Source organism: Teleopsis dalmanni, chromosome 1 (genome assembly GCF_002237135.1).
Source record: "Teleopsis dalmanni isolate 2A chromosome 1, ASM223713v2, whole genome shotgun sequence".
Lineage (NCBI taxonomy): Eukaryota > Metazoa > Arthropoda > Insecta > Diptera > Diopsidae > Teleopsis > Teleopsis dalmanni.
This window is the reverse complement of record NC_051846.1, coordinates 181,392,978-181,403,838: the sequence shown is the minus strand read 5'-3', so window position 1 is coordinate 181,403,838 and position 10,861 is coordinate 181,392,978. Positions and strand designations below refer to the sequence as shown.

The 10,861-nt window shown below is 25.3% G+C and overlaps 1 protein-coding gene across 1 annotated transcript; it reads right to left on the bottom strand.

Moving 5' to 3' along the window:
- Positions 1-2,678: 2,678 nt before the first annotated feature.
- Positions 2,679-3,911, bottom strand: LOC119671589 (small ubiquitin-related modifier 2-like). Its single transcript, XM_038082295.1, has 3 exons — positions 3,749-3,911; positions 2,947-3,066; positions 2,679-2,880 (listed from the first exon to the last, which is right to left on the bottom strand). The coding sequence occupies exons 1-3, from the start codon at positions 3,764-3,766 to the stop codon at positions 2,749-2,751; spliced, it is 270 nt and encodes an 89-aa protein (XP_037938223.1). The 5' UTR covers positions 3,767-3,911; the 3' UTR covers positions 2,679-2,748.
- Between the last annotated feature and the right edge of the window lie 6,950 nt (positions 3,912-10,861).

Sequence of the window (10,861 nt, the reverse complement as noted above, 5' to 3'; positions counted from 1 at the left end):
ATTACTTACATGTGATTTAAATAACATTTCAAAAGAAGTTTTCACTAGCTAAGTCGTGATTTGATTGGAATTATGAACGTTTGTTTTTCAATGTTTTCGATATATAATATAAATTAAGTCTATTTTCTTAATAATAAATTAAAATGAAATAAGAAAAACCACTTAAAAATATGTGATGCACGATCCACATACTTTATAAACAGTATTTTCAATAGCGTCTTTATAATATATACATCTTGTTGTTGTAGCTCACAAGGATCTCCGAATGGCCTAGTCTATGTCCCGATGCAATTCGTTGAGTTCGGCGACCAGAGGTCATTTAGACGTACACGCAACACATACAGGTACGTGTTTTGAGTATACGTTTGGAAACCATTTGTTTCATATACGACAAAGAGTCACTAACTGAGGTTTCAGCAGGGATTCACTCAATATAAAGATTCAGAATCTTCATTTGGGTGTCAATAACAACAATTAATTATTGAATAATTAATTTATTGAACAAAATGTTCCTCTTATTAAATAAACTAGAGAAGTTCTTTTTTAATATAAATACGTATTTCTGGTGGTAATACATTATAACACATAAAAGTTCCATTTTTATAAAGATATGTATATAATTCATATTGCTTACATGTGTATCTAAAAAAGTGATTAGGAAAAAAAAAATAAAATGAGTTACATTAAATTGCGAAACTCTCTTCCCCTTGCCTAACAACAACAAAGGTGTTTTTTGGAAAAAAATACATACATAAATATTTGGTTATGATATACATATTTTTCACATCACATTACCTAGTCTATAAAGTTATATGCACATGGCACATACATATACATATATATTCCTTATACTAGCAGTGTTGTATCTAGGATTTTGATACGAAAGGACTACATACACACATATGAATGTATATATTATTTAAAAATAGTTGGAAAGTTTCAAGAAAAAAAGAAACATACTACCGAAAGGGAAAACGCTGGAATATAACCAGAGGGGGTGATTCAAGAACCGAAGCTACTCTCGAAATTAATTGAAAATTTAATTAATACATATGTATGTATAGGTTAGGTTAGGTTCGGAAGGCGCGTGCTGACCGTTGTCAGCACTTCCATTCGGAGGCATATGTTGCCCATTGTGATGCCCTCAAAAATTTTGCCGGGAGAGGTGAGTTGTTAACCTTTGTAATCCTTGTTAAACCATTTGGTTTTCCAGATGAAGTTAAGGAGATCCGATAAGTTTGCTTTCGTTATCTCTTCCAAGCCAATGAAAAAGCGATCCTCGAGACATTAAAAATGTATGTATATGTACATATGTATATTCATTAAACATTTTTTTTAAATTATTGAAATTATCTGAAAATCCCGAAATATACTTTATAGCTATGGGCCTATAAAACACTTAGGATTTTTAATAGTCTTTAGGAAAAATTTAGTGGAGGAAATAAATACAAACTGCAACAAATTTTACAAATATAAATGGAAACAAAAAAGGAGTTGTTACCCATCAGTAGAACTTTTCTATCCTACATGGCTTTTCTTTTCTGAAATATAGAGAGGAAATATACTCATTCTATATTTATTTGTGACACCTTCATAACTACACAACTATTTGTGTAATAAAATACAATTTAAACGATATCTTTTATTGTCATTTTTTTAGGTTATGTTAGTTCAGCAAACACGTGTTTATATTTTTTTTTGTTATGTTGTTGTAATGATGTCATTATATAGGCAACATTTGTTTATAAAGAATAAATGATGATGATTTGTTAACATATTTACAACATCATTTAATTAAGTTTTAGATTCCGTTTAAAATTAATTAAATTTTTAGCAGTATTTTCGCTTCCAAAAGTGGAGCTTAGTTCCGGGAACTTACCTTAATAAATAATTTTACCTTATATAAATTTTACACTATGCTGTTGTTGTTGCAGTCCGTAGGGAACTGCTTGTATAGTCGCTTTGGGGGTGTTGTGGATGTCACTTGATCATCGAAATCGACTAGTGGCTCCAGGATGTAGGTCGGGCGTCCTTAGTACCTTCATCATCCCAGTTTATTGTTATGCATAATAATAAAAACGCTATTACATGCCACATATATAGATAACATAATTAAACGTGAAATATTTTGTGGAGCTTACATGGAATTAAATCTCGCCTAAGACACGTGTGAAAATATAATACGTAAACTATGAAACTCTACACCGTGCATGTCTTTGCTTGTTCGCTGTATAATCAAATTTTATAAATATCGTTTAACTATTATATAGAAAATTTTTTTTAAATATATATACCTATCTAGAACTTTCTTTAGAAACTGTACATGACTCATATTAGCACAGTGGGACAAATTGCGTACAATCAGAAATCCACAAGAAAAGGCCATGTAATAAGTTTTGTTTTGATATTTCTTTATTCTTACTTTGTTTTAAATTACATTTAAATTATTTTAAAACTAATTTTATATGTATTAATTTTCCATTTTAATGAATTTCTTAAACAAACTATTTTGTCGTGTATGGAATAAAACATTACCGTTTACGTTTATTTAAGATTCGGTCAAACTGTTCAAATGAAGACAAGAGTAAGAGCAATTCAAATCTTATCGCCTTACTTATTCATTTTTTATTTTAGATGTAATTTAAAGTTAGTTATGATAAAATTCTTTTTTATTTTGTAAAAGGGGTAAGTGTTTTAATTCCATATATTTATTATAATATTTATGATTAGTTTTTAAATATTTGCATTTTAGAAACCCCCAGTCTGTTGTTGGTAGACCTCAATGGTGTCTCCCTCTTCCATCTCCAATGAGGTTGGGGTATCATTTTCATTAATAGGTTGTCCATCGAAACGGAAGCGTACTACCTGCATTGACAAACCCTGATATATAAAAGAAAATTAAATTAATACAAAATTGGTATGTTAAAGATAATAGATTTCACTTACGGCTCTATCGCAATATGCATTCATCAGTTTGCGTAGTGGTGTATGCTTTTTAATCTTAAATTGCACAACGGCATTGTCCTGCCCTAGTACTTTAAGGTTAATGTGTTCGGTCTCTGCGGCCTTAAAAATAGAAAATAAATAATACAATCAAGATATTACCCAATATTTAATAATTTATATTATTATTTGGAATAAATTTATAATAATAAATATATATATGAAAAAATTATGTATTCTAATATAAATTTTCGAATAAAAATCATCATTACTAATTAGCTTTCAAGACTAAACTCGACACGAAAAATTTATATTCTTGTTCCACTGTGCGCACAGAAAAAAACTTTACATTAGGTAAATTATTTTTACAATTTTTTCTCAACCATTTTAAAATGTTATAACTTTCAAAAAATGTTAGCTTTATAAAAAAAAAATACTAAATCGTAATCTTTTTTCATGATTGAAAAGAAACATGTCGCACACCATCTGCTGCTGACTATAGAAGCGAGGGCAGAGACGCCGCTGACCCGGCAGCGACAATTTGCAATTTCACTACTTCTTTCAAACTACTCTTAAAAACATAAACATTAATATAAAATTAAATAGTTATAGATCTTTTCATAAAATGTTCCAACTTTGTTATTGTTATAAACCAAAAACTTAGTAAAAATTGTTTGTTAAGAAGCCGCGCCATGTTGTCGGCGTCGTTCGCGTTTTTTTTTTTATTCGGTACACAATTTATTCAAAACAAATTTTTTTGCAATTTTTATTTTACTGCGTTAATATTAAACTGAATTGCCCTTACCTTTTTTTCGTCAGCCATGTTTACAATTTTTCAATTTAGTAACACTTAACTAATGTAACAAAAATATTAACCAATTTGCGGCTTTTCTCTAAAACTTCCCGTCGCACACGCTCAAGACAACGTAAACGTTCGGTTTCAAATGGCGGAGTGTGGGCAAAGCACGACATCGGTTGCCATAAACCGATTAATTCGTATGCAAATACCGATTACTCTTCATTCATTTATCGAAAGTTGATCGGAAAGTATGAACAAAATTACTTGTTTATTGTCTGTAATGCGTTTGTAAAATAATAATATGATACTCATTTTATTTCAATTTTGTATGGTTTCTTATGTATGATAACATTTTTATAATGTATGATAAGATTGCAATTTTTATAACATTAAAGAAAACTATTCACAGTAAAGTTTTTTAAAAATTTTCAATGTAAGCAGAATAAAATGTTTTTAATAGTTTTCGTACTCTCATTGTGTTCGAATTGGATCCAATTGTTGGTATTGTTATTTTTATTTTTATAATATAGAAAAAGAAATACTGACGCCACATAAAAAACTACAAATAATTGTTATAACTAAAATATTTATGAGTTTACTCGTTTTATTATATTTTTGTTTTTATATGCATTTGTGAATTTAATTAAAAGACTATTAAGTTGGTTACATATTTGTATAGATTGTAATTATATATAGAATAAAAATAAAAAACTAACTTAAAAGTTTTTTATTCAAATTAACAGAAAACTTTACAAACATAAATAATTTTTATCATTATATATTTACTTAGATTATTTGCTTTGAAATATTTATTTATATATGCCTATAACTAATATCAGGCTTCCTTACGATTTCTATTAAATGTACTAAATTGTTGCTTAATAATTAATATGTTCAAGTACCAAATTGTGGTAAATATTTTGTATGAAATGTTAAGATCTGACATTTTAGTAATTTAACATCATACAGTGTAAGTTAATTTGCTAAGTTTTCACACGAACTGTGAAATTAGTCCTTGTGGCTTCTTTTATTTCCTTATTTGCTGATTTTTCAACTAAGTGTATGTGTATTTTTGGCATATACATCGTGTTGCACAAATAACATCTTGGTATATTAATTTAAAACTATGTTTTAAGGCTTGTATCATAACTTTAAACTATTTCTTAAGGCTTTAATAATAAACGCGTTTATATATTGCAATTAAACTTTTCGAAAATTTAACACTGGTTTAAAATGCTTAATAGCATTTATCAACAGCCGTATTATTATTTTCATACTGATTTCAATACGAGATTATAATGGCGTTTTTGATTGTATTCAATTTAGATTTAATATCAATCTGTTAAATTTTGTTGTTCAATTGAGCATAATTTGCAATAAAAATAATTTCGATTGAAAAGGTTACCTTAAGTTAAGCAATCGAAAATGACTTCATGTGTCAGGCTCGGTTGATGTATTCAAACTATCGATACACATTGCTCAGTTACAATTATGTTGTAATCGATTAAAAGTATTTAAGTAATGTGTTTGGAAATTTAATAAATCTTATAATTTTTTTATTTATTAATAAAACAAAACAGATTTATAGCATTAATTAGAATAAACACAGAACTTGAAAATATTTCATAAACTAATTATGATTAAGAATTTGTTGTATATTAATATGTTATATGAAATATATTAAAAATTGTAATATGTAAATTGTAATAAAATCATAAAAATTTTAAATTTAATTCTTATATATGAAATAAATTTTTAAAGAATATATAAATTAAATTGCAATGTATTTACTATAGTTACAGGAAATATATTTAAGGTAGCCTAAGCTGATATAATTAAAATAAATATATGAAATTATATGGACTATAATAAATATATGTACTACAAGTAGTTAGTAAAATAATTTTTTACTGAAATGCTCTATAAGGGTGCTAAATATTTACATCTATAGAACATTACATAAATTTTAGTTTAAATAGAAAGGAGAAATTATGTATTGTAAATATAAAACCACCACCGTTTTTTTGAAATAAAGTCTATGGTATAACTCGAACTATCCTGATGTTGCTACAAAGCAAAGTAGTTTATTTGAATGTTTCCAGTACAATTATTGTATTGTACAATTATTTATTATTCTAAAAATTAAGTTGAAAAATTCATAAAAATTCGGAACGATTTGGATAATTCGATACAATAAATGAATCCTATTCAGAATAAGATTCAGTCAGTTCTTAAAAATTCTCACAATTAAATCTTAAAGAAATGTATTATAAAAACTATATAGCTAGTTCGTGGTTTTGATATTTAATTTTCTTATAGTTTATAAAATTAATTCTAAAATGAAAAAAAAAAACAAAAAAAAAAGCCAATGAGAGACAAATAAGTGACATTATTAGTATGTTTACCCTATTGCAATTAATTCGAAAAATGAGCAGGAATAAATACTATTTTTTATACAAAATTCATACAAAAATGTGATTCTGAGGTTTAATTATTGTACTGTAAATATAGTAAATAAATATAGTTTTTTAAATACCAGTTATTCAGTTTTTCCTGCAAGTTTTGTGCTTAAAAATACATATAAATATATAAGATGTCTCTGGATATCAAACGGATCGGAAGACTGCGGAACATAACCCAAAAATTCGCTTAATCTTTTAAATAAAGTTAGAAAAATTTTTCATTGCATATTTTATAATACCAAACGGGATAGAGGTTCTTGTTGTAGTATTCCCACTACTGTTCAGATTAAAGATGGACAGTCACTAACATGGATTTTTACAATATTATTATTTAAAGATGTTTAGCCTCATGCTTCAGTATTTTATTAAACTAAGCAATAAAACTACATATCGTTTAACCAGATGCTTTAATATTTTATTATAGGTTAACAAACTATCTACATTATCAATAAAGCTAATTGAGATAATGAAAAGGAAGTTTACATATATACATAATCTGTCAGAAAGTATTTGCTAACATTTCTATATATGTATATAAGTCTTACTATCTACTTAGTGTAATAATATATGAAGATACATATAGATATATATCCGTTGCAACTAATCTAACAAAAGATGAATTCACTTACAACATTTAGAGATGGGCTCGTTGTGCTATGATAATTTTAAGTCTAACTTATTGTTTTGTAAGTTTAACAATAAATAAAAACAGATAGATATATATCCGTTGAAATTAATCTTATAAAAGATAAATTCACTTACAACATTTAGAGATGGGCTCGTTGTGTTATGACAGTTAAGTTTTAAAGAGCAGTAGCTGATTGTTAAAATTTTGACTAGGAAACATCTGTGTCTTCTTCTTCTTATTATTAATTCTTTTCCTTGGAGTATTCCATTATGGGTTGGTTCTTCTGGTTTGGTGTTTCCATATTGCACAGTGCTAAGTTCTTTGTTCGTTTACGTGTCTGTTTCATATGTTATTATGATCAAATGAGCAATGTCTTTAATGCATATTGTAGGTATCAGATAGAGAAACAACCAGTTTGATTTTTAAAATTCGTGTTGAGATGCTTAAGTTCTCAGGATCAGCCTAAAGATCTAATTTACTTTATTAGGCTAAACCAACTTCTGTTGGCCGTTTCGAAAGGTAAAACTAGGATGTTATCTCTGGTGTCGAGGCCCTATGCTCCATTGGGAGATGAGGATGCCAGAAGAAGGTAATTTTGAGAGTAATTTCAAATGAATATCAATAGGAATGAACGGGGTACTAGCTCCCAACGGAGCGGAGCACTGTGACCAGATTGATAATTTCAAATAAAATACTATATTAAATTTCAAATTAATAATCAAATATTTTAAATTAAACAACTCATGCCTTTATTAAAGTTCTGATGGTAGTAATATATATTAATATATATGTATTTATATATATTTGCATTTACATAATTTCTTTTATATTTTATTTATTTTTATAATTGGTAGATACACATTCATATGAAATTTAAGAAAATCGTATAAAAAACATCACGAACAAATTTGAAAAATATATGTTAATATGTGTTTATTTATTTAAATATATATATATATGAATATATATATTTTTGAATTTCTTATGTTTAATACATGTGGTAAAATATAGTAATTTTATGTATATATCTTTTAGATCCACAATCGTTAACGTTTTATATGACGATTGTGCTATTTTTTGTTGTAATTATGAGCAGATTTCTTATTTTTTTTTGCTTCTTCTTCTTCGACTACTGTCATTAGTTTTCATACTTTGTTTGCTATGCCTTAAATTAAATATTAATTTAAATGACTATTTTAATATTTCTATATAATTTGTTTGTTTTGTTTTGGTTTTTTGTTTTTTGTTTTTCTTTTTTTTTAATATATAAGTGTTTTTGGTAATGCATATTTTTTATATATATGTTATTTATGTTTCATGTACATTTTGTAGCGCCTGTCATTTTATTTTAATTTTTTATTTCTTTTTTTTTATTTTATTTTTTCTATTTTATTTTTCTATTTTATTTCATATTAGATTTAATTATTTTTTTGTTTGCTTTGTAAAACTTTAGTGGATTGAAACGTAATGCTTTATTAAAAAAATAAAAGAAGCTTAGTTTTAATTTATTTATATATAAATTCCATATTGTATATATGTTCATTTTTTATTTCAAAATAATGAGATTGAGTTTTTGAAATTTTGGTGGGACTAATCTGAGAATTTTAGTGTATATTGTTACCTTAATAATTTTACTATTAAAAGTAGAATAAGAAAACAAAGAAAATTTAAAGGCAACATGTAATGAAACTATAACATTTTTAATCTATATTGCTGTTTTTTTCGCTTTATGTATTTATTTATTTTTTTTTTGTATACAAAATATTTATATAAACATTTAAATTTTTAGTAGGGCGTAAATATTTAATTGCGGTTGTATTGAAATGTATGCGTTTATTTATATAGTTTTCTTAATATCTTTTTTTTTGGTAACTAGTCTGTTAATTCTTAACTTTATATATATATATATGTATATTTAGTTAATAGGTGTTTTCGTAGTGTCCTGCACACATTTTTTGTTTTACTTATAATTTCTATGATTTCAGATAATTTGCATTTTGCTCATTAAAAAAATACATATATGTATATATATATATATATAATTTAAGTTTTTATGAAATCAGCTGATAGGCTAAATGCTATTGCTGCTCTAAATCTAAATTACTTACATGCAAATACATTTATAACTAAATGAATATAGTTTTTTGAAAAACTTTAAATATAATTAAATGTATGCTTATAAAAAATTTCTTCGAAAATTATTTGTTTTGTTTTTGCCAATTATAAAAAAAAAATAATTAGAGTATAAAAAACATTTATCATAAGTTTTAATTCCGAGTTTAATATATAATGATATATATACTTTTACTGTTACTAATTTCTTTATAAAGATTTTCATTAGTTTTTTGCTTGGTTTTTTTTTACTAAGAAATTGCGAATAAAAAATCTACAAATATTTTTTTTTGGATTTAATTTTTTATTTTTATTACATGATATACACGTATTATATATGTAAATATTTCATGTATTTATGTACTTACGATTGACTAAAACATTTATAACTAGTTGTTTGAATGTTATAAGGATAAGTTTTTAATTCAAGCATTTATAAAAAATTTAATTTAATATATTTTCAATTGTACAAAAAATCACACTCAGATAAGATAAGTTATAAAAATGTTTTATTTATATACGTATGTAATGTAATATATTCTGTAAAATTTATTACTTAATTGTAAGTATAAAATTTTAATGTACGAACTTTTTAATTTATATTATTATAGGGTTAAGGGTTACTTGATTTACAATTTAATATATAAAAATTTAACCGATTATTTATGCCTTATTTTGTTTCTATATTTGAGTAAACATATGACGTTTATATATATATATTTATTTATATTTTTACAACACTATGTGTGGGTAGTAGTTACTTGCAGGTAAAGTTTAAATTAGCAATACACAATTAACTAAATTAAAAAAATTAATTTAAAAAAAAAATTAAATTGTTATAAGTTAATACAATTGTTAATTTAAAAGTATAAAGTGAATAATATTTATTTAAAATAAAAGTAAATTATATAAATTTTATATTAAATTATATATTATAAATTTTTATATTATATATAAAAATAATAGTAAATATATAGAAGCCCTTAAAATGTCTTTATTTCAAAAACTAAAAACCCTTTAAATAATAAACACGTTAATAATGAAAAATAAATACAATACAATTAAATAGTTAAATATTCAATTGTGTGACAATTATGCCCTATGCTCCAATAGAGAAGAAAGATAGCAGTCAGTCAGTAAGTAAGACTATTACACCAGTCTGCCGGAAGTTAATAAGCAACATACATATAAAAATAACTGAATTATCATATAGTAAAAATAAAAATAGTAAAACATAAAATATAGTTAATATATAATTTCGACATAAGCATATATGCGTTTGCGTTTAAAAACAAATACTTGTCAATGCCTGTAAATATGGTGTTCGTTTTTTTAAATGTTTATCCGAACTCAAAATAATCAAACATTACAGATATTGTTTTATATTATTCAACCATAAAGAAATTCATGCAGTTCGAAAAAATTTATCCGCTTAACCTAATGATACTCTCAATCTTCTAAAGAGCGCGCTATAATAGGGTAAAATACTCTCGAGAATCACTCGAATTACTCTCGAACTTCCAGAGTTTTCCAGCCTTAATTTTTAAGGCTCTATTTTCAATATACTCGTATTTTGCTATAAAAAATAGAAGTGGAGTACTGCAGTTCGGAGAAGCTTGAAAATATAACTAATAACGATGCAATAGTTTAGATATTTATATATAGAAAAACTTAGTAATTATAAAAACGTTCCAAATAAATCAGGAATATTAAATGAAATGAATTGTCAAAATACTACACTCCTTTTAAATTACAAAAGAACGAATGTGTGCGTAGTAAAGCCCTTTGGATTCACATTTTTCGAAAAGTTCGAATATTTGAATATGAGAAAATGTTCGAATAAAAGTCGAAGATAAGACTATTCATATTTTTCGAAAAGTTTGAATATTTAAATATGAGAAAATGTTCGAATAAAAG

Excerpts from the sequence above, each read along its gene's own strand:
- LOC119671589 (XM_038082295.1), bottom strand. Across the intron at positions 2,881-2,946 it reads ATGCATATTGCGATAGAGCC|GGTTTGTCAATGCAGGTAGT; the intron begins GTAAGTGAAATC and ends TTTATATATCAG.